Source organism: Vipera ursinii, assembly GCF_947247035.1.
Source record: "Vipera ursinii genome assembly, chromosome: 7".
NCBI lineage: Eukaryota > Metazoa > Chordata > Lepidosauria > Squamata > Viperidae > Vipera > Vipera ursinii.
This window is the reverse complement of record NC_139521.1, coordinates 71,677,367-71,701,708: the sequence shown is the minus strand read 5'-3', so window position 1 is coordinate 71,701,708 and position 24,342 is coordinate 71,677,367. Positions and strand designations below refer to the sequence as shown.

The window sequence follows — 24,342 nt, the reverse complement described above, 5'->3', positions numbered from 1 at the left end:
AGTGGCCCAATTAAACACCTACAGCTCTTGACCATCAACATTAACTTTAGACCTCCTTAGGTCTTCAGAAAATTCCCTGGGTCCACAACAATGTGTTTACAGGTAGTCCCTGATCCCAACTCTTACAGTTGTAATTGGTTGTAAAGCAGGTCATGACATGACTGGATCCAATTTTATGACCGTTGGGGTCATTAAGCAACCCCACTGTTTGCCGTGCACTTTGGATGGAAACTGGAAGTACACACGGGTTGCCGGCAAACCCTCGTAAAACACAGGGATGCTGCTAATTGCTGTAAATGCGGGACAGTTGCCAAGTGTCCAAAATGCTAAGCGACCAGTCGTAAGTCGAGGATTATCGCTCTTGGTTCTTTCAACAGGCCTGGGGAACACCTGGAATCAGGGGGCACACAAGATGCTCTACAATGTCTGAGTTTTAAAGGACTTTCTGGGATTACATGGATGTTTCCTGTTTTTATGGTTATTTAAGATGTGCTTGTATTCCGTTTTTATTGTAGACTGTTCAGAGTCCATGAGATGGGTATATAAAGGATTAGAAGTACAGTTGTTGTTGTTAGTTCCGAAGTCATGTCCGACCCATCGCGACCCCATGGACAACGTTCCTCCAGGCCTTCCTGTCCTCTACCATCTTCTGGAGTCCATTTAAGCTCACGCCTGCGGCTTCAGTGACTCCATCCAGCCACCTCATTCTCTGTCATCCCCTTCTTCTATTGCCTTCAATCTTTCCCAGCATTAGGCTCTTCTCCAGTGAGTCCTTCCTTCTCATTAGGTGGCCAAAGGATTTAAGTTTCAACTTCAGGATCTGGCCTTCTAAAGAGCAGTCAGGGTTGATCTCCTCTAGGACTGACCAGTTTGATCGCCTTGCAGTCCAAGGGACTCGCAGGAGTCTTCTCCAACCCCATAGTTCAAAGGCCTCAATTCTTTGGCGCTCAGCCTTTCTTATGGTCCAACTTTCACAGCCATACATTGCAACTGGGAAGACCATAGCCTTGACTATACGCACTTTTGTTGACAGGGTGATGTCTCTGCTTTTTAGTGTGCTGTCTAGAATTGCCATGGCTTTCCTCCCCAGGAGCAAGCGTCTTTTAATTTCTTGGCTGCAGTCCCCGTCTGCGGTGATCTTGGGGCCCAGGAAAATAAAATCTGTCACTACCTCCATTTCTTCCCCATCTATTTGCCAGGAATTGAGAGGGCCGGATGCCATGATCTTGGTTTTCTTAATGTTAGACGGACAGACATTATAGAATTCTGGGTCTGTATGATTTTCATTCCTCTTGATTTGGAAACCCGGTTTCATTTTGCAAATGGCAATAGTAACTATTTCTGCCCAGGTACAACTTGTCCAAATTCATGGGATTCTACCCCAGAAAAATTTGGCTAAGACAAAAATAAACAAAAACAATTGTCCCTAAATTCAGCCTATGCAGTTGCAAAAACATTTTCTGCAAATGCCAAGGCAAAATTTCTCCTCTTTCTGTGATTCTTCTCCTCTTGAGTTTGTTTCTTAGGAATTTCCTCTGTTCTTAAAATCTTAGCAATAATGTTGTGATATTCCTCTTTAATGGTTTCATTTTAGTCCTTTTAATATAATAAAAACAAGTTGCTTTTTTGAACTTTCCAGCTAAGGGCTTATTATTTCAGAATTCTAAGAAGGATGGGATAAGGATGGGATAGGAAGAGGTAAACAAATAAAAAAGGCATTTACCTTCAAGATGGGGGCCATGAACACTGAAATGCCTGTCAGAATGAATACGAGGAATCCAGTCACCCTCTGCTCCCTGAAATCAAATCCAGGAATAAAATAATCAACTCTTATTTGAAGGACATTTTACTGTTCAAGAAAGATAGAATATGGAACATAGAATAATAAAGTTGGAAGGGACCCTGGAAGTCTTCTGCTACAGCCCCGTGCTTGAACAGGAGACCCAATACCATTTCAGACAAACGGGCGTCCAATCTCTTCTTAAAAACCTCCAGTGCTGGAGCACCCACAACTTCTGGAGGCAAGCCTGGCTGAGGAATTCTGGGAGTTGAAGTCCACAAGTCATCAAAGGGACAAGTTTGAAGACCACTGCTCTAAGCTATGTTTGCTCCAACTGTTCAGGGAAAATACAGCCCGCAGTTTCTGCTCTGTGAAGAATGCCATGCTAGGCAGCTTCCTACAATGTTCAGCACTCAAACCTCCCTTCCCACCAGTTCAGCATACCTGACTCCCAAAAACTTGGGTTGCTCGCCAGGTGCCGAGGTCTCCGTTTCCATCTTCAAACTGTCGATGTGTGCAATGGAGATCACGGTAGCGGCAACATACCAGGGCAGAGCCATGAAGGAACAGATGATCATCAGCACAGCCACCCAGAAGAGGTCCAAGTGATATCCAGCACCTTTCTGCCAAGGTGAGATGGGGAAAAAAGAAAGAGGAGCGTTAATCTGAAGCGTGAAGTTTTGCCGTGAGGATGGCAACCCTAAAGGTAAAGGTCAAAGTTCCCCCGCACACATGTGCTCGTCGTTTCCAACTCTAGGGGCCGGTACTCATCTCCGTTTCAAAGCTGAAGAGCCAGTGCTTGTCCAAGGACGTCTCCGTGGTCATGTGGCCGGCGTGACTAGACGCCGAAGGCGCACGGAACACTGTTACCTTCCCACCGTAGTGGTCCCTATTTTTCTACTTGCATTTTTTTACATGCTTTCGAACTGCTAGGTTGGCAGAAGCTGGGACGAGTAACAGGTGCTCACTCTGCTACGCGGCACTCGGGATTCGACCCGCCAAACTGCCGACCTTCTGATCGACATGCTCAGCGTCCTAACCCACTGAGCCACCGCGTCCCTATGACAACCCTGGAGCTGAGCTATTCCATTTGAAGAACAGCAAGAGCACTTAGCCTTATATACCACTTCACGGTATTTTACAGCCTTCTCTAAGCGGTTTACAGAGTCAGCATATTTGCCCCCCAATAATCTGGGTCCTCATTTTACCGGCCTCAGAAACATGGAAGGCTCAGGATCGAACTGTTGGCAATACTGCATTCTAACCACTGCGCCACCACGGCTCATACACTAGGCTAGGCTAAAACATGATTAGGTAGTTTGAACCCAAATGTTGCCTGAACTTGAAGTGTTAATACCACTTTACAAGGCCTTGATAAGGCCACACTTGGAATACGGCATCCAGTTTTGGTCGCCACGATGTAAAAAAGATGTTGAGGCTCTAGAAAGAGTGCAGAGAAGAGCAGCAAAGATGATCAGGGGACTGGAGGCTAAAACATACAAGGAACGGTTGCTGGAATTGGGTATGTGTAGTTTAATGAAGAAAAGGACGAGGGGGGGACAGGATAGCAGTTTTCCAATATCTCAGGGGCTGCCCCAAATAAGAGGGAGTCAAGCTATTCTCCAAAGCACCTGAAGGCAGGACAAGAAGCAACAGATGGAAAATAATCAAGGAGAGAACCAATCTAGGACTGAGGAGAAATTTCCTGAGTATAATTAACCAGTGGAACAACCTGCCTCCAGAAGCTGTGAATGCTCCAACACTGAAAGTTTTTAAGAAAAGACTGGGCAGCCATTTGTCTGAAATGATAAAGGGGGTTGGACTAGATGACCTCCAAGGTGCCTTCCAACATCATCATCATCATCATCACATTATTATTATTATTATTATTATTATTATTATTATTATTATTATTATTATTATTATTATTATTATTATTATTTTGTTTGTGATGTTAACCACTACATTATGCCACAACATGGTTTATTGGGACACAGCCTGTGATGTGAACACAATCTATGTCAAAATCTGCATGTTTTGGGTTTCAAAGAGAGGCCCTTTTTCATGACAGTTGGAAGAACCCCTTGCTTTAATCAGAATTGTCTTTCTTGGGGAATAAAGCCTATTCTTTAGCTTTTCGGAGTGTTTGAATATAAAACGGGGAAATATCTGGAGAGATTGTCCGTTGGTTAGCATCTACAGGTTAGGTCCTCGACGTAGGACACAATTGGGACCAACATTTCTGTTGCTAAGCAAAGCGCTTGGTAAGTGAGTTGGGCCTGACTTCGTGACTTTTTTTGCAATCGCTGTTAAGCGAATCGCTGCAGTTGTTAAACGAATCGTGAGGGCACCAAGCAAACCCAGCTTCCCCCACTGACTTTGCTTCTCAGGAGTTTGTCAAGCACCCAAATTTTGATCAGTGTCCATGGGGAGGTTGCAACAGTGATAATTACAGGGACCAGTCATATATCACTTTTCCCCCCCAGTGCCATTATAACTAATCAATTGGTTGTAAGTCCGGATGACACAGAAGCAAACTCACAGACACTCCAAGGACAGTTCCGTTACTGCCAGTACTAAAGCTTTTTTAAAAAAAAATCAGTTAAAAAAGAACATATTAACAGAATAACAGAGTTGCAAGAGACCTTGGAGGACTTCTAGTCCAACCCCCTGCTCTGACAGCAGATCTACACCATCCCGGATAAATAGCTGTGCAGTCTCTTCTTAACAACCTCCAGTGATGGAGCAGCCACAACCTCTGGAGGCAATGCTGTCCCACTGTATAATTATTCTAACTGTCCGGAAATTTTCTCTTTAATTCTAGGTTGTTTCTCTCCTTGATTAGTTTCCATATTAATGAACAAATATTTCCATACGAGTCCCTCCCTCTATATAATGTAAGAAGATGGATAGAACAGCTGAGATAAGATTAAGATTTATCAACAGCTGAGGTAAGATTAAGACATTGATCTCCACGATAATTATTTTGCAAAGCAATACATTAGTTTTTTACAAGCCTCCTATATGTATATAAATCTAAATAAAATAAAATAAATAAATAAATATTCACACTTCCCCCTCCCCCAACCCGAGAAGCATAAAGAAAACCACACAGTTGATTCTGTCCTCAACTTTGCTCCTACCGCGAAGGAGCTGAGAGATACTAAGAGGGAGAAAACCTCAGGAGAAGAACCACCAGATAAACACTTTTTTAATCCTACGCAAAATGGCCTTATGCATCTTGAAACGTGTGAAGATAAAGTAACGCGAGTGAGGATATTTCACGTCTTAAGTTTCCCCTTCAGCCGTCAGGGTGTAGAGTCAAATTCAGTGAAATTCAGAATTTGCCTGCAAACGACGGAATTATCCTCAAAGACAGGTCTAATGTAGGCTAAAGCAGACACCCTGCAAATCTTGAAAAGAAGTTCATTAGCACCAAGATTTGCATCTCGTTCTTGTCCCGATTTTTTTTTTCCACCATGCAAATTGAACAGGGCTGTCATTTTGTTCTCACATTTTGGGTTGTTTCAAGCATCTCTATCTCTGCCTTGTGTGCAGCTTGAAAGAAAATAGCACCTCTCTTGGCTAGTGTCTCAAGTTAGCTATGAAGAATAGAAATTCAACTTGGTGAAGATCTCACTACAAAAAAGGCACGGATCAAAGAACTTTGGAAATAAGCCGAAAATGGAGGAGTAGAGAAAGCAAAGAAATGCGCTGTTAAGAGAAATACTTCTTTTCTCTATTGCACGTGATGTATTTTGTATTTTGAGTGTTATTAACAGCTGCGGGGAGACCATTAAGATGGTTGAGAGCAGATTAAAAAGAGAGAACATGGCTTTCCATTGAACATACTGTATATACTTATTTTACCCCTCCGTCACCTCTATTCGAAACCTTAAAAACAGGGCTCTTCAAACTTGGCCCTTTTATGACTTGTGGACTTCAACTCCCAGAATTCCTCAGCCAGGCAATGGAGATTTTCAGTCATCCTGGTCACGGTTGTCCCAAAAAGTCCTTCGTCAGGAGGCGACTGGACTTTGTTCTTCTTTGAAGACCGTTTGCTTGTCATCCGAGAAGCACAGCCATCTCTCGGGAAATTCTTCTTAATGCGAGCAGACTGAACAAGTTTCTTAAAGGATGTTCTAAAAGGTTTGTGCTGAAACTCTTGTCTTCTCTTCGACTTCTGACGGGTAAATCAGCTGGATAAAAATGGAGGGTAATGAACCATAGCTACCCTGCAGATCCAGCATGATTTTAGGTGCTTCTGAATGTCTCCTTCCTCCTTCTTCATCATCATCATCATGATGATGGTGATGTTGGAAGGGACCTTGGAGGTCATCTAGTCCAACCCCCTGCTCAGGCAGGAAACCCTATACCCATTTCAGACCAATGGCTGTCCAGTCTCTTCTTAGAAACTTTCATTGTTGGAGCGTTAACAGCTTCTGGAGGCAGGTTGTTCCACTGATTAATTGTCCCCACTGTCAGGAAGTTTCTCCTTAGTTCTACGTTGCTTCTCTCCTTGATGAGTTTCCATCTGTTGCTTCTTGTCCTGCCTTCAGGGGCTTTGGAGAATAGCTTGACTCCCTCTTCTTTGGGGCAACCCCTGAGATATTGGAACACTGCTATCGTGTCACCCCTCACTCTTCTCTTCGTTAAACAAGCCACCCCCAGTTCCAGCAACCGTTCCTGATATGTTTTAGCCTCCAGTCCCCTGATCATCTTTGTTGCTCTTCTCTGTACTCTTTCTAGAGTCTCGACATCTTTTTTACATCGTGGTGACCAAAACTGGATGCAGTATTCCAAGTGTGGCCTTACCAAGGCATTGTAAACCTTCTAACCTTCTCTGCCATTTTTTGTGGGGATTCTGATTAGACCTCCAGCCACCTGCAAAGATTCTGGATTTCCGGCCTACAAAGATGGGGTATCCTGATTTATGCAAGCTCTGCAGTTGGCAGAGTTCTACATTTGGAGAAAAATGGTAATCAGAGTCTGAGATGAAATAAAGGAGAGATCTATTGATAAATGTTGATTTCGCAATAATAAACAGCTGGTAGAATTCAGAGATATTTCCTTCCAGGCTGAACAGTTGGTCCAGCTGTGTTTCCTGATTCAAAGCCAAAACAAAGTCCATTTATATTTCTTCAGAAAGCATTTCTCACTCTTTTCTTAGGGGCAAACACTAGGTGACAGTGGAGGCCATGTTGATTTAATCACAGGTCTGTTAAGATGCCATTGGAGAAGGCAAGTTAAATTCTCCAAATTATTGGGGGGGGGGGATGATATTCTCCAAAGCACCTGAAGGCAGGTTAACAAGTAATGGATGGAAACTAATTTCCATCTAGATTTCTTGAAGCCTTTTAGAATTTGGGATTAAAACCTCATAATCTTAACCCTTCAGAATTGTTAAGGTCTTCTGGGAATCATTATCTAAAATAATCTAAATGCACCACAGATTCAATCAGAATGGAAGGGACCTTGGAGGTCTTCTAGTCCAACCTCTTGCTCAAACAGGAGACCCTATACCAGACATGTCAAACTCGTGAAGTCACATGATGTCATGCAAAGTATCGGGACTGTTTTGCCATTGCCGGCAATGAGGTGGACCCGGCTTCCGCGTGACACGTCCGGCCCGCAGGCCAGCAGTTTGACACCTCTGCCCTATACCATTTCGGACAAATGGCTGTCCAGTCTCTTCTTTATTTTATTTTTATTTTTTATTTTTTTATTTGAATTCCATTTATATCCCACCCTTCTCCGAAGACTCAGGGCGGCTTACAAGCTTAGCAGTAGCCTTCTACTCTATTCTATTCTATTCTATTGTACTCTACTCTACTCTACTCTACTTTATTCTGCTCTGCTCTGTTCTGTTCTGTTTTGCTCTGCTCTGTTCTATTCTACCATTATACTGTTCTGTTCTGTTTTTGTTTTTTTAATTCCATTTATATCCCACCCTTCTCCAAAGACTCAGGGTGGCTTACAAGCTTAGCAGTACCCTTCATTCTATGTATATGCCTGCTTGTTAGGGCTTTCACACACACCCCAAGCGGCATTATTACAAAGTCAGCTTAATTGCCCCCAACAATCTGGGTCCTCATTTTACCTACCTGGGAAGGATGGAAGGCTGAGTCAACCTTGAGCCTGGTGGGACTCGAACCTGCACTAATTGCAGGCAGCTGGTGTTACTTAAGGAGGCATTAGCCCACTGCTCCACCAAGGCTCTTTAAAACCTCTAGTGATGAAGCACCCACAACTTCTGACAGTAAGCTGTTCCACTGGTTAATTGTTCTCACTGTTAGGAAGTTTCTCCTTAGTTCCAGGTTGCTTTTCTCCTTGATTAGTTTCCATCCCTTGTTTCTTGTTTTGCCTTCTGGTGCTTTGGAAAATACCTTGACACCCACTTCTTTGTAGCAGTTCCTCAAATACTGGAATACTCCTATCATGTCACTCCTAGTCCTTTTTTTCTCTAGACTAGCCATACTCAGTTCCTGCAACCATTCACATCTTTTAGTCTCCAGGCCTTTAATCACCTTAGTTGCTCTTCTCTGCACTTTTTCCAAAGTCTCAACGTGGCTTTTTGTAATGTGGTGACCAAAACTGGATGCAGCATTCCATCTGTGGCCTTACTAAGGCTTCATAAAGCGCTACTAATACTTCACATGATTTTGATTCTATGCTCTCTTGTTTATACAACCAAGGACGATCACTTAATAATGCATCCCTCGATGCGTTAGTTTAAACAATGAACTGCTTCCAAGGAGGCCTCATTAGAACTTATTTATTTATTTTATTTATTTAATTGGATTTGTATACCGCCCTTTCCCGAAGGACTCAGGGCGGTTATCACCATTGTTCTCAAAACAGTTATCTGCACCAATCTACCCCAATTTGGCTCATCCCTGGTTCAAATCTTGCAAGCCTCACGAGGCACCAACCTTTAGTTTGTGCTCTTTACGGTTGACAATAACAGCTGTGATTTGCTGGTCCATGAAGATGAGGATGGTCACCAGGAGAGCAGGAATAGCTGCAGCCAGATATACCCACCACGGGTTTCCTCCGAATGGTGTGACAAACCAGCCTCTGTTTGGGTTTGTTGGCTTCACAGGGAAAAAGACAGACAGAAACGGGCATCAGAAAGACATTTAAAAAAACATGTCAGGTGAAAGAAAAGAGTTTTTGAAGTAAACCCAAGTTTGCCAAAAAACCCCAAAACAAAACATTGCTAGGAAGGATCAAAGAATACTTCCATATCCTTTGGGTTTTTAGATCCTCATATCCACTCTGTGTGTGTGTGTGTGTGTGTGTGTGTGTGTGTGTGTGCGTGCATGTTTATATGTGTATATGTGTATATGTATATGTATGTGTGTGTATATTTTATTTTTTTTATTTTTTATTTTAATTCCATTTATATCCCGTCCTTCTCCGAAGACTCAGGGCAGCTTACAAGCTTAGCAGTAGCCTTCATTCTATGTATATGCCTGCTTATTAGGGCTTTCACACACACCCCAAGCGGCATTATTACAAAGTCAGCTTATTGCCCCCAACAATCTGGGTCCTCATTTTACCTACCTCGGAAGGATGGAAGGCTGAGTCAACCTTGAGCCTGGTGGGATGCGAACCTGCACTAATTGCAGGCAGCTGGTGTTACTTAAGGAGGCATTAGCCCACTGCTCCACCAAGGCTCCTTATGTATGTGTGTGTGTACACACAAACACACACACACACATACACATACAAGATATATACGTGGAGGAAACAGTTTTTAACATACCTTGAATTCACTTGGCACAAGAAGTTTTGGGGTATCCACACCGACCAGAGCATCGATACCACAGAAAATGAAAATTGAAATGATGATGGCAAAATCGCTGATCAATTTCCTTGCCTGAAAAAGGAAGGCAATTACGTCAATGTTTTAAACTTGCCTGTTTTAAGGGGCTGACGAATATGCAAGGGGGGGTGGGAATAACCCCAACGGTGAAAATTTACAAGCAGAAAATCAGAAACTAGAAACACCAGAACTCCCGTCAGTTCGGCGGAGGAACATTCCAGAAGATTCTGGCATCTACTTGGTCACAACATTCCCACCTCAAAGGGGCCCATCAAACTCATTCGTAATCCTGGTTTTCAGAATCTCACCCAACTTGTAAAAACCTGAGCAAAGCTGAATGAGAATTTTGAAGAGAGAGGTATAAGGTTTCCTACCTGAGCAGGGGGTTGGACTAGATGACCTCCAAGGTCCCTTCCAACTTTATTATTATTATATGCGCAAGAAAATATGCACACCAAATGGCACAAAAGCACTTGCTTTTTTAAAAAAAACACTAACATTATTGAATGCAATTCAGTGCACAATCAAACATTATTGTTACCATGCCGAAAGAAGGCATTTTATTAAATTAAATTTAAAAAAAAATTAAGAGAGCAGCTCAGTTTTTACAAAATGTTATTATCCCTCCCGAGGAAGAATAATTATTATTTTTTTAAAGATACTCTTTCCTTACCTTTCTTATCGACCTAAATCGTTCTAAACGTGACAAAGCCGTTGCCAAAATTCTAATCATTCCACATTTGTTAATTTGGCCCTGGCCCCAGAAATGTTATCTCAGTGCTTAGGATTCAAATGAGTTCGGTACTTCATAAATCAAATGAGGAAGTGATAGAACAAGTTTTTGCAATAGACTACCTTTTATCTAAGGGCAGCCTTAAGGCTTACGACAGTATGCAGTGAACGTTGGGTTAAAATAAACTTAAATACTCAGGTTATTGCTATTTGAGCAAAGTTCATATATAAACGTACTGGTTTATAAGGCACAAATAAGACTAGATTAACAGAAATAAGCTTAGGGTTGAACTGTGAGTCCTTGGTGCTCACTTGCAGATGTTTCATTACCCAGCTAGGTAATATCAGTATTTATTTTTTATTTTTTTATTTATTTATTTTTTTATTCCATTTATATCCCGCCCTTCTCCGAAGACTCAGGGTGGCTTACAAACTTAGCAGTAGCCTTCATTCTATGTATATATGTAACATATTCTATGTTACCTAGTTGGGTCATGAAATGTCTGCAAGAAAATAACCAAGCTCAGAGAACACCAAGGACCCTACAGTCCTCCTCCTCCTCCTCCTCCTCCTCCTCCTCCTCCTCCTCCTCCTCCTCCTCCCACACTCCCTCCCAGCACTGATGATGTTATCTAGTTGGGTCATGAAATGTCTGCAAGAAAACAACCCAGCTCAGAGAGCCCCAAGGACCCTACAGTTCTCTTCCTCCTCCACCTCCTCCTCCTCCTCCTCCTCCTCCTCCTCCTCCTCCTCCTGCTGCTGCTGTCACACTCCCTTCTAGCACTGATGATGTTCCCTAGTTGGGTAATGAAACGTCTGCAAGAAAACCACCAAGCTCAGAGAGCACCCAGGGACCCACAGGACTGAGTGTCTTCTCCAAATTCTACCTTAACCACGTCCCATGGGGTTTGTGGTTCACAATAGGGAGGAGGGAACGCCATGATACAACTGGACAGACCCCCCCCACACTGCCACTCATGTCTGTTAAGTGCACCCTCCCTCCTCCCGCTTTTACTGACTACAGTGAGGAACAGCTGAAATGCGAAGTTAATTCTCGAGTTCGATTAAAAAACGGGGCTGGATAGACTGCAGAAATAACAGGGAAAAACTGTTAAAAATCCCAGGACTTACAGTGGTCGGGAAATAGCGGCTGGTCTTGAATTTCTTCAAAGCCATGGAGCAGGTGTAGGTTCCCAAAAAGAGAATGCAAGACATGAGAGTGATGTCAGGGACGTATTTGCAGTTATTCCCCACCAGCATTCCTCCAAATTTCAAGCACTGCTCCTTGGTGAGGGATGACCATTCGGTTGTTTCGTTGTGCTGTAAACACAAAAGAAAAAACACAAAACACGGCACCTTTAGAGGGCACATTCTCCCCTTCTCGCTCAATGCTAGAAATGATGCTGTTCACCTTGGCAGGATGTCATGTTTACATTCACATGCAGTCCTCGACTTACAACTGTTCATTTAGTGGCCAAAGTTACAGCAGCATTGAAAAAAAGTGACTTATGACCGGTGTCCACACTTACGACCGTTAGAGCATGCCCATCGTCACGTGATCAAAATCCGGACGCTTAGCAACGGACTCGTATTTATGACGGTTGCAGCGTCCCGGGGTCACGTGATCCACTTTTTGCGACCTTCTGACAGGCCAAGTCAACGGGGGAAGCCAGATTCGCTTAACCCCCGGGGTTACTAGCTTATCAACTGCAGTGATTCACTTAACGACGGTGGCAAGAAAGGTCGTCAAATGGGGCAAGACTCACTTGACGAACGCCTTGCTTAACAGCAGAAATTTGGGGCTCCCTTGTGGTCAAAGGTCAAGGGTCACCAGGATGCAGGTATTATTATTTCTGCTTGCAAATTACAAAGAGGTTCTTGTGGTTTCTATATGCAGATACTTGAATGCGTGAAATGCTCAAGGAAGTTATGGGGAACAGGATGATGAATATGTAGTACAACCTCCAAAAGTTAGCTAATTAACCAAGCCAATTGACCAAATAGGGCTGGGCTTTGTACAACCAACTCTTTAGTCAGCTAAGTCCCATTTCATAAGAACTACCAACTTGAGGGCTAATTATTCCTTCAATCAAAATGAAATCCTAGAGGACCTGTGAAAAGGTTGAGTTGTTTCAAGGATCAATTTTCATCAATTTTCATCAGCTCCCCCCTGAGCTTCGGATGGCCCAAAATCTCCAATCCTTTCGCCACGGCCTCAAAACTCTCCTTTTCCACCAGGCTGACCTGGACTGACAGGCATTTTAATTAATTATATTTACAATTTTTAATTTATTTTTAGTTTTTAATTTTAATTTATTGCACAGATGATTTTAATTTTATTTTTATCTTAATTTCTGTACTTATTATATGTTTTGTTGTTAGCCGCCCTGAGTCCTTCGGGAGATAGGGCGGGATATAAATCCCATCAATAAATAAATAAATAAATAAATGTGTCAAGATGATTTAAGGTGATTAAGGGCCTGAAGACTAAAACATACAAAGAACAGTTGCAGAAATTGGGTATGCCTACTCTAGAGAAAAGAAGGAACAGGGGTGACATGACAGCAGTATTCCAGTATTTGAGGGGCTGCCACAAGGAAGAGGGGGTCAAATTATTCTCCAAAGCACCAGAGGGCAGGACAAGAAAGAATGGTTGGAAACTGGTCAAGGAGAAGGAGCAACCTGGAATTAAGGAGCAAGTTCCAAACAGTGAGGACAATTAACCAGTGGAACAGCTTGCCTCCAAAAGTTGTGGGTGCTTCATCACTGGAGTTTTTAAGAAGACACTGGACATCCACCTGCCTGAAATGGTACAGGGTCTCCTACTTGAGCAGGGGGTTGGACTAGAAGACCTCCAAGGTCCCTTCCAGCTGTATTCTGAATTGAATTCACTGGATTGGCTTTATCAAGCAAACAGGACTATAGTAACTTAGATAAATCTAACCACACAGGTGGCCTGTAAAGTTACATCTCGTAAGGACATTCCATAATCCTGGCACAGTATATACCTTCATTGTTGCTGGTCCCTGTAATATTTTAATGTGTTTATTTAATTTAACCTTTCTACTCAATTACTTAAAATTGAGTAGTTAGGTGAGGACTTGGTTTTGCATTCTGCTTTTAAGAACAGCTGGCTTTTTCAAAAGTTTATATCAAGGACTCCAACAGAAGGGTTAATGCAAGAGTTTGGTTCAACTTAGTTGGTTCAACTAAGCCAGGGGTAGGCCAGCTTGGCTCTTTTATGACTCGTGGACTTCAACTCCCAGAATTCCTGAGCCAGCCATGCTGAGGGGAAAGGGAGAGGTTTCCAAGCTGAGCCATGCTGGCTCAGGAATTCTGGGAGTTGAAGTCCACGAGTCATAAAAGAGCCAAGGTTGCCTACCCCTGGCCTAGACTGCTTTATGACTTGTGGACTTCAACTCCCAGAATTCCTGAGCCAGCCATGCTGACGGGAAAGGGAGAGGTTTCCAAGCTGAGCCATGCAGGCTCAGGAAGTCTGGGAGTTGAAGTCCACAAGTCATAAAGCGGCCTAGGCCTAGGCCAGGGGTAGGCAACCTTGGCTCTTTTATGACTCGTGGACTTCAACTCCCAGAATTCCTGAGCCAGCCACGCTGAGGGGAAAGGGAGAGGTTTCCAAGCTGAGCCATGCTGGCTCAGGAATTCTGGGAGTTGAAGTCCACGAGTCATAAAAGAGCCAAGCTTGCCTACCCCTGAACTAAGCCAAACAACGTTTAACAGCTCAGAATCCAATTTTTCTCACCAGTTGAGTACATAACTTAACCTTCTCAATGCACAGATACGCCTCTCCTGAGTTACAGCTTATTCAGCTGGGAGGAATTTTTATCAGCCTAAAAGTGATAAAAGCCTTCACAAGTCCTTTGCAACCCACCGCAATTTTCACAGCTATCTTCTCCACGGCATAAACTGTAAAACCCAGAGGGAGCAAAAATACCCGTAGTTTTCACTCGACAAAGTTCTCCTTTTCCCACTTGGAAGTGAGAAGAGCATCGGCTGGGATCCACGCGCTGTTGCACTGCTGATTTTATAAAAAACACAGGGCTATGTTTTATATCCCCCCCGTTCATTAAATTTCCGAGCTGCAAATAGCCTCCGACTTACAACAATTCACTTAGTGATCGTTCAAAGTTACAACAGCAATGGAAAAAAGTGACTTAGGCGCCATTTTTCATACCTACGGGGCCGTTGCAGCATCCCCATGGTCATGTGATCAAAAAATTCGGACACCTGGCAACCGGCATGTATTTGTCGGTTGCCATGTCCCAGGGTCACGTGTTCGCCTGTTGCGACCTTCTGACAAGCAATGGGGAAGACAGATTCACTTAACAACCGTGTTCCTGACGGTAACAACTGTGGTGACTCACTTAACAACTGTAGCAAGAAAGGTCGTACACTGTACGAACAGAAGTTTGGGCTCAATTGTGGTCCTAAGTTGAGGACTACCTGTACTTGATTTATGTACAGTTTCCCAGATCAACCGACAGTTTGGATTTTTTTTTTGAATGTGGCCAAATTTGGTTTTAAAAACTGCTGTAGCCAATTGTTAATTACTATTTAAGTTATGGTTCGTCACAATGTCAGCCAGATATGAGCCAGCCGTGTGCTGCAGCGGCCAAAAAAGCCAACACAGTGCTAGGCTACATTAACAGAGGGACAGAATCAAGATCACGAGAAGTGTTAATACCACTTTACAATGCCTTGGTAAGGCCACACCTGGAATACTGCATCCAGTTTTGGTCACCACGATGTAAAAAATTTAATTTAATTTAATTTAATTTATTGAGATTTCTATAGATGTTGAGACTCTAGAAAGAGTACAGAGAAGAGCAACAAAGATGATTGGGGGACTGGAGGGTAAAACATATAAGGAACGGTTGCTGGAATTGGGTATGTCAAGGTTAATGAAGAGAAGGACGAGGGGGGACAGGATAGCAGTCTTCCAGTATCTCAGGGGCAGCCCCAAAGAAGAGGGAGTCAAGCTATTCTCCAAAGCGCCCGAAGGCAGGACAAGAAGCAACGGATGGAAACTCATCAAGGAGAGAAGCAACCTAGAACTAAGGAGAAACTTCCTGACAGTTAGAACAATTAACCAGTGGAACTACCTGCCTCCAGAAGCTGTGAATGCTCCAACACTGGAAGTTTTTAAGAAGAGACTGAACAGCCATTTGTCTGAAATGGGTATAGTGTTTCCTGCCTGAGCAGGGGGTTTGACTAGATGACCTCCAAGGTCCCTTCCAACTTTTTGGGTTTTTTTCAAATTATTATTGTTATTATTATTGTTGTTGTTATTATTATTATGTTCAGACTGGGTTTGGCGTTTTGTGTCCATCTATTGAATCTTTTCCAGGACCTGGGTTAGGCAGATGTTGTTTAATGAAGTTAAAAATATTGTCCCAGGAGGTGGGCTGTTCAGACTAACACTGCCTTTTGCAGTTGATTTGGATCCTGAGGCATTTGCAGGCTGGTTGTAGGTCAGTGTGTCTGTCGATGGACTTGCTTGTGGGGTGCCAGACTTCGATGAACTTGTGAGCGTGACGGTTGGCAGCGTGGCCAATGATCCTTGTATTTGTGCCAATCAAATTGATGCTGTCAGTATGGGTAGAGATTAGGGATAGTAATGCTCTTGGTGAGATGATGTCCCAGGAGTTTCTTTTGCTGCATTTACCAACAGGGTGGTTGACAGCTATGAGGAAAAAGTTACAACTATTACGCCTACCAGCCTAGAAATAAATCCCAAAGAACCCAGTGGGATCTACTGCTGAATAAACATGTATGCAGCAGAGCTGTGTGCAAAAATGGTGACTTTGTACTGTAATTTTGTTTAAAATACAGTAATCCTAATAAAGGTAAAAGGTAAAGGTTCCCCCGCAGATGCATGCTAGTCGTTTCCGACTCTAGGGGCCGGTGCTCATCTCCGTTTCAAAGCCGAAGAGCCAGTGCTTGTCCGAGGACGTCTCCGTGGTCATGTGGCCGGCATGTCTAGACGCTAAAGGTGCACGGAACGCTGTTACCTTCCCACCGTAGCGGTCCCTATTTTTCTACTTGCATTTTTACGTGCTTTCGAACTGCTAGGTTGGCAGAAGCTGGGACGAGTAACAGGCGCTCACTCTGTTACGCGGCGCTCGGGATTCGACCCGCCAAACTGCCGACCTTCTGATTGACAAGCTCAGCGTCCTAATAAACAGGTGCTAATTCAACTCCAAAATTAAGGCAAAATAAAACAGGAATGAGACTGCATTAAAAGGAAGCAGTATAGTTGCACTGTGCATAATTATTTCAAGTATTATAACCTTATTTCTGCTTACCATTTCCACAGGCCAAGTCGGTATGGATGTGACTGTCTCGTTGATTAACGAACTATTCACTGAAAGAAGAAAGAAATGAAACACTTTCAACATACCCCTGTAAAACTAATGAAGGAGGGTTGCAATTAAAATGAATCTCACAATCCCTCCCTAAAATTAAAATCCAGTTAAGCCTTATAATCCTCTTAGGCTGCAAGTAATCAGCAGCTCCAATGAGGATCCTGAATTACATACCGTATACAGTAAAAAGAAGTTATTATTCCATAACTTGTGGGTCTTAACCATTCACCGTGGGAAAAATTTTAAAAAAACAAAACAAAACAAAACCTTAATTGCCTCAAATTACATCGATGCATGAATGACAATTGGGTGACAATACTTCCCAGTGTAACTTCGTCATTAGAATTCTTACATCATCCCCGGAGATCAAAGTGCGTTTTTATCCACACTGAAAAGCTGCACTGTTAAATGTTATGCTGTGTTATCCTTTCCTTATACGTGGATTAAATGGGGTGAACAAATGGATCAGCTTCCAATTAAGAAAATGGGGTGGCATTTCCTCTTTCTCTGAGTTCAAAAGTAGCGTCTCTCGGCCCCACAAGTGTTTCAGAAAAGATTGAACCCTAAACGGCAGCGTTGTGGACCCTAAATTGCAGCGTTGTGGACTTCAGCTCCCAGAGGAGCTGAAGGAATTCCGGGAGCTGAATTCCACAAGTCTTAAAGTTGTCAAGGTTGCAGACCCCACCCCTGCTAGAGAGAAAGCAAAAGCATTTTTCAGTGTTTATTCCAATTGTTGAAAAACTATTTATTTCTTTTTTTTTAACTTCATCTTAGGTCTATGCATATGATGGGGTATTTTTCCCCCCTCAAGATATCAATTACTGGGAAATTACACAGGAGCTGGAAATTTCGGACACCGCAGTCTAGTGGCACCCAACATGTATTTGATTGGGAAGGACAATTTTAGAAACAGACCCGAAAATCTTACAATTTACACGCTATAGTAATAACAGTGGCCCTTTCAATTGTGCTCATTTCATTGACCAACATGCATACTCAACAAACTATATTCTCTGCTGTGGTAAGCAACGTTATGAGGTTGTGCTAAGAAGTAGGGAAAAAATAGGGTAGGGTAGGATGGGATGGGATAGGAGGAGAAGGGAAAAAAGGAGAAGGGCAAAAAAAAAGGGGAGGGAGGGAGAGGGAGGGAGGGGAAGGGAAGGGAAGGGAAAGAAGGAAGGGAGGGAGAGAGAGAGAGGGAGGGAGGGAAGGGAAGGGAAGGGAAAGGGAAAGAAGGAAGGGAAGGGAAGGGAAAGAAGGAAGGGAGGGAGGGAGGGAGGGAGGGAGAGAGAGAGAGGGAGGGGAAGGGAAGGGAAGGGAAAGAAGAAAGGGAGGGAGAGAGAGGGAGGGAGGGGAAGGGAAGGGAAAGGAAAGGAGGGAGGGGGAGGGAGGGGAAGGGAAGGGAAAGAAGGAAGGGAGGGAGGGAGAGAGGAAGGGAAGGGAAGGGAAAGAAGGAAGGGAGGGAGGGAGGGAGGGAGAGGGAGGGAGGGGAAGGGAAGGGAAGGGAAGGGAAAGAAGGGAGGGAGGGAGGAAGGGAGAAAGGGAGGGAGGGGAAGGGAAGGGAAAGGAAAGGGAAGGAAGGAAGGAAGGAAGGAAGGAAGGAAGGAAGGAAGGAAGGAAGGAAGGAAGGAAGGAAGGAAGGAAGGAAGGTGAAGGGAAGGGAAAGAAGGAAGGGAGGGAGGGAGGGGAAGGGAAGGGAAAGGGAAGGAAGGGAGGAAGGGGAAGGGAAGGGAAAGAAGGAAGGGAGGGAGGGAGGGGAAGGGAAGGGAAAGGGAAGGAAGGGAGGAAGGGGAAGGGAAGGGAAAGAAGGAAGGGAGGGAGGGAAGGGAAGGGAAAGGGAAGGAAGGAGGAAGGAAGGAGGAAGGAAGGAAGGAGGGAGGGAGGGAGGGAGGGAGGGAGGGAGGGAGGGATATTTAAAGGATTGGGGCATTTTTATTCCCACCCTGTCTTGCTCACTTTTGCACCATGCAATAAGACCTTGCCTCTAAAACAAAGGGAAAAGCGGAACACTTCTACAGCCCAGATCCCCCCACGCTTTGCAGACAGGAGCTAACTCAGCCTGTTGATCTGAAAGTCCTTCTCAGTTTCCACACACAGGAAACGAAGAAAGAAGGGACGGAGGAAAGAATCTCCTCCTTGCCCCGGCCGCTGCTGTGGTGGAGAGGAAGCCAAACTTTCCTTAACCCCGGTCAACAAAACAAACTGCGGCGTTGCTCCTTTCTACACCGTCTTTAAGGCAGCGGCTTTTATCCTTGGGGGACCTCGACAGTAAATTCGCAGGAAAAAACCTGAAGGCTGCAAATCTTTTCTTTAGAGGCAGCTAAACCAGCTCCTCTCTTACCGCCCAGCCACAAACCACGGTTAATCATTGTGGACTAATGAACAGCAGGAGGCACAGCAATCCCAACAGAACATCTGGCAACTCCACGGTGGTGGAGCCGGTGTTTCTTTTCAGCGGGAGAGTCTCCGGCTCTGTTTGCAACATCTGTCAAAAGAGCAGTCAGGCTACTTACTGGGATACAGGTGCCAGCCACGTGTGTGCGTTGTGTAAGGGAGCTCAAAAAATACGAAAAAAAAACAACCCTGCTGTGAAGCGTGACAAAAAGGGAACAAACTGGCGGAATTTGAAACTCTTCTGATTTCCACAGCCAAACCGCTGACATGGACTATAAAAAAAAAAAGAACTCAGCACTGAGTAAAGGAAGAAATTGAAACTTAACATTAAGAAAACCAAGACCATGGCATCCAGCCCTCTCAATTCCAGGCAAATAGATGGGGAAGAAATGGAGGTAGTGACAGATTTTATTTTCCTGGGCTCCAAGATCACCGCAGATGGGGACTGTAGCCAAGAAATTAAAAGACGCTTGCTCCTGGGGAGGAAAGCCATGGCAAATCTAGACAGCACACTAAAAAGCAGAGACATCACCCTGCCAACAAAAGTGCGTATAGTCAAGGCCATGGTCTTCCCAGCTGCAATGTATGGCAGTGAAAGTTGGACCATAAGAAAGGCTAAGCGCCAAAGAATGGAGGCCTTTGAACTCTGGTGCTGGAGAAGACTCCTGCGAGTCCCTTGGACTGCAAGGCGATCCAACCGGTCAGTCCTAGAGGAGATCAGCCCTGACTGCTCTTTAGAAGGCCAGATCCTGAAGTGGAAACTCAAATCCTTTGGCCACCTAATGAGAAGGAAGGACTCACTGGAGAAGAGCCTAATGCTGGGAAAGATTGAGGGCAAGAGAAGAAGGGGACGACAGAGAATGAGGTGGCTGGATGGAGTCACTGAAGCAGGAGGCGTGAGCTTAAATGGACTCCAGAAGATGGTAGAGGACAGGAAGGCCTGGAGGAACGTTGTCCATGGGGTCGCGATGGGTCGGACACGACTTCGCAACTAACAACAACCCCCCCACACACCGAATAGTGCGGGTCACATTGTCCAATGAAGCATCAGAAAAGTATGAGAGTGTGTTTCAGTTCTTAGTAAACAACTTTTGAGCGACCTCAGTTCTCACAGCTTGGCAGTCCGATACCTGAAGCCTGCATTTCATTCTTTCCTCCCCTCTTCTCCCCCCCCCCGCCCCCGAATTTGTAGGCAAGCTAAGAAACAGTAATGGATGCCACAGCATAGTTATTCTTCGCAGCTTGACAGCATAATTGAAAAGCATCCAGCCAAGGTCAACTTGGGCAAACAGGTAAGGTTCAGAAGAGGACACCAGCTCATCTTACTTTTTGGCAGGACACCAGATACTCAAGCTTGTTTTACCTGTGCCAAAATCTGACTCACTTCCACTTAACAGCAATCATCGGATCACCTGTGCAACGTTATTTAAATTTTGCTTTTTTTGTACTCCTATTTTTTTTAACCGTAAGATTCGTTTTAATCCTGAGAAGAAGCATTCTGCTATGCCATCTTCACCTGTGGATTTTTAAAATTATAAATATTTTACGGATATGCTGGTGACCACAGGTGTCCTCTGGATTTCTACGACTTCAACTCCCACAATCCCCAGCCACCTATCTTTTTTTCCCCTCAGCAGAGACCCCCAAACTGTTCATCCAATCACGGCCTCTGAATTAACACTATCTCAATCCTAAGTCTCTACCGTGAGACATTAAACAGCAATTTTCTTACAAGAGCTCCATAGCTTATTTTAGACAGTTTTAGAATTTAGAATAGAATAGAATAGAGTTGGAAGGGACCTTGGAGGTCTTCTAGTCCAGCCCCGTTCAAGCAGGAGAACCTATACCCATTTCAGAAAAATGGTTGTCCAGCCTCTTCTTAAAAACCTCCAGTGTTGGAGCATTCACAGCTTCTGGAGGCAGGCTGTTGCACTGGTTAATTGTTCTAACTGTCAGGAAATTTCTCCTTAGTTCTAGGTTGCTTCTCTCTTTGATTAGTTTCCATCCATTGCTTCTTGTCCTGCTTTCAGGTGCTTTAGAGAATAGCTTGACTCCCACTTCTGTGTGGGAATCCCAGTTTATTCCAGGCCACAGGTGTGCGACTAAGAAACACTGACATCACTGTAGTGGTTGGTGCCAAAATGTACAGCCCATTTCTTGGGGGTACAAAGATTTCACTTTGCCCATTTAAATATCCCAGAGGGGAATAACAATCATCAGAAAATGGTGGTTAAGGGGTGAATGGTTATCTTAAGCTGTTACATTCCCCCCACCCCGCCCGCAAAAAAAAGTAACAGAAGGTTGAAACAGTTGATCCTCCACTTGAAAAAAATATCTACCCTATAACTCAGGGTTGAACTGTGGAGTTCTTGGTTTTCTCTGAGATGGTTTGCTTGCAAACGTTTTATGACCCAACTAGGTAACATCATCAATGTGAGTGTGGGGTTGATCCTTCCCACTTCAGGAATAATCTAGAATAGTGGTTTTTTTTCAAAATTGGGAACTTATCCCATGCTAGCTGGGGAATTCTCGTAGCTGAAATTCACACATCGTACGAGTTTGCCAAGGTTGAAAAACGACTGTTCTAATAACCTTTCAAATCCTGCGATTCTAGGACAGCATATTAGAAATTTCAATTGATGTGCAGATTCCCTGGGGTGGCTGGAGAATTCTGGAAGCTGAAATCTACCCTTCTTGAAGTTGGCCAGTTTGAAAGACATTGCTCTAGAACAGGGGTGTCAAACTGCCGGCCCAAGGGGCCAGACGCGTCACGCGGAAGCCGTGCCCGCCCCATTGCCGGCAATGGCAAAACAGTCCCAATACGTCGCGCAACATCATGTCATGTCATGAGTTTGACATGTCTGCTCTGGAAGCTACGTATAAGAGGCTTGGAGAGACTCAAACAGTGGACAACTATTTCCATTAAAGCAAGTACAGCAAGGAAAGACCACCTTTGTTAAAAATGATGGAAGGTGCCAGCTGGAGTAAGGATGCGCCCAGCTCACCATGAACAGTTAGAGACTGCCGGCGGGTGATTCCCAGGGGGAGGGCATTCTCTGTGAGTGCGCCCAGCCTTTGGAACGAACTGCCGATGGAGCTTTGGACTGCCCACGACCTTCGCTCGTTTCACCGGGACTTAAAAACCTGGTTGTTTGAATGGTCTGGCCTGGACTGAGGGATTTTAAATTATATTAATTAAATAATTAAATTAATTTTAATTTTTAATTTTTAATGTTATCTTAATTGTGGGCTTGTATTAATTTAATTTTACTTTATTCTCTCTTTTGTATTGTTTTTAACTTGCCCTGTGAACTGCCCTGAGTCCTTCGGGAATAGGGCGGTATACAAATTCGACTAATAAATAAATAAATAAATAAGTAAATAAAACACTCAAGGCCACAATTAGCTATTGGGGGCAAAATCCACCCTCCTCCTGGTCCTACAAATGGCATCTAATGGGATGAGGATGAAAATGTGGTATCTGAAACTTTCCGTCTGGAGGGATGACAGCCCGGGACTTGAAAACACGGAAGTGCGAGTCCAGCTTTTGTTAGAATTCAACGTAATAGTGATTTTATTAAGAATTCACCCTTCGAACAAAGCAACTAAGTTTTCCCCCTTACCTGGATCTGGTGGTGCGCAGGTACAGGAATAAAGCGTGATATCGTTCAATTTAAAGTGGGAATTAATGGGATAATAGTCGGCTAGTTTGATCATCTTCTTGAAGGCATCATAGATGAAGATGAAGCTGATCAGAGAGGAGAAGCCTTCTTCTGTGAAGCGGGTGAAGTACTGCACTAAAAAGCTAGCGTCGGTAGCAACCAAGATCAGACACAGGAAGGCTGACCACAAGCCAATCCAGAGACGGAACTCCAGATAATCAAAGCCGTTGTCTCTGCAAATCAAGAAGCCAAGTGAGATTGAAAATAAGAAAATAAAAGAGGGGGTGAAAATAGCATACGCCTGTTTAAATGGGATACAGGTAGTCCTTGACTTACAGTCTTTCGTTTACTGACCGAATTTACAATGGCACTGGAAAAAAAGCGACCTATGGCCGTTTTTTCACACGTCTGACGACTGCAACATCCCCTTGATCACTGGATCAAAATTTGGAAATTGGCAACCGGCTCATATTTACGACGGTCGCTGAGTCCCGGGGTAATGTTGCAGCATCTCCATGGTTATGTGATTAAGGCTACTGCTAAGCTTGTAAGCCGCCCTGAGTCTTCGGAGAAGGGCGGGATATAAATGGAATTAAAATAAAAAATAAAAATAAATAAATAAAATTCAGGTGCTTGGCAACCGGCTCAAATTTATCCCAAAGGGGTTTTTTCAAGAGACAACTGGACGTCCTTTATTTTTGCTTGAAGACGTTTCCCTTCTCATCCAAAGAAGCCTCTTCAGCTCTAACTGAAGAAGCTTCTTGGATGAGAAGGGGAAACGTCTTCCAAGGAAAAACAAAGGAAATCCAGTCGCCTCTTGAAAAAGCACCTTTGGGACAACCTGGATGACTGAGAATCTCCACAGACATTTGGCTCGTATTTATGACGGCCGCAGTGTCCCGGGGTCCCGCGATCCCTTTTTGCAACCTTCTGACAAGCAAAGCCAATGGGGAAGCTAGATTCGCTTTACAACCAAGTTAGCCACTGCTAGCAACTGTGGCAAGAAAGGTCGTAAAGCGGACCAAAACTCACTTAACAACTATCTTCCTCAGCAATGGACACGTGGGGCTCGATGTGGCTGTAGGTTGAGGACTACTTGCATATTTATTTTCGGAATAACTGGTCATTCCAGAGGTGAGGTCCTTCAGAAGGGCTGAAGGGGACAACATTTTTAGAGGACAGTCCTAGAAGAGGTTGCTATACATTTTTCTATCAGAAACCCCCCCCCCATGATTTATTACCAGCACCTCTTCGTTTCGGACTTACTTGCTAAAGTTAAATAAAAGTCGCTCAAAGACCAACACGGGCCCAGTGCTGCTCAGAATAGTAAGTGGCTGGCCAGCGAACAAACAGAAAACTGCTCCTGTAACGGCTGTGCCCAGAAAGCTTTCCAACACACCCTAGAAGCAAAAAAACAACAAGCAAATACAACCATGTTATTAAACACATTCCAGCTCCAGTGTTTTAAATACCCAGCTTTACACTTGCAATGGCAGGGGAAGGGAAACAATGGACATATTGAACTGAATAAGGTAAAGGTAAAGGTTCCCCCGCACGTGCATG

The 24,342-nt window shown here is 44.0% G+C and overlaps 1 protein-coding gene across 4 annotated transcripts in view; it reads right to left on the bottom strand.

Moving 5' to 3' along the window:
• Positions 1–24,342, bottom strand: part of SLC4A4 (solute carrier family 4 member 4) — a 193,925-nt gene that overhangs the window by 16,350 nt on the left and 153,233 nt on the right. For all 4 annotated transcript variants that reach the window (XM_083367130.1, XM_083367131.1, XM_083367129.1 and 1 more), the window contains 8 exons: positions 24,046–24,179; positions 22,741–23,012; positions 16,664–16,722; positions 11,472–11,660; positions 9,549–9,662; positions 8,713–8,874; positions 2,225–2,403; positions 1,724–1,796 (listed from right to left, as the gene is read on the bottom strand). In XM_083367130.1, the coding sequence (XP_083223256.1) occupies positions 1,724–1,796; positions 2,225–2,403; positions 8,713–8,874; positions 9,549–9,662; positions 11,472–11,660; positions 16,664–16,722; positions 22,741–23,012; positions 24,046–24,179 (1,182 nt within the window). The remainder of the gene's footprint in view (positions 1–1,723; positions 1,797–2,224; positions 2,404–8,712; positions 8,875–9,548; positions 9,663–11,471; positions 11,661–16,663; positions 16,723–22,740; positions 23,013–24,045; positions 24,180–24,342) is intronic.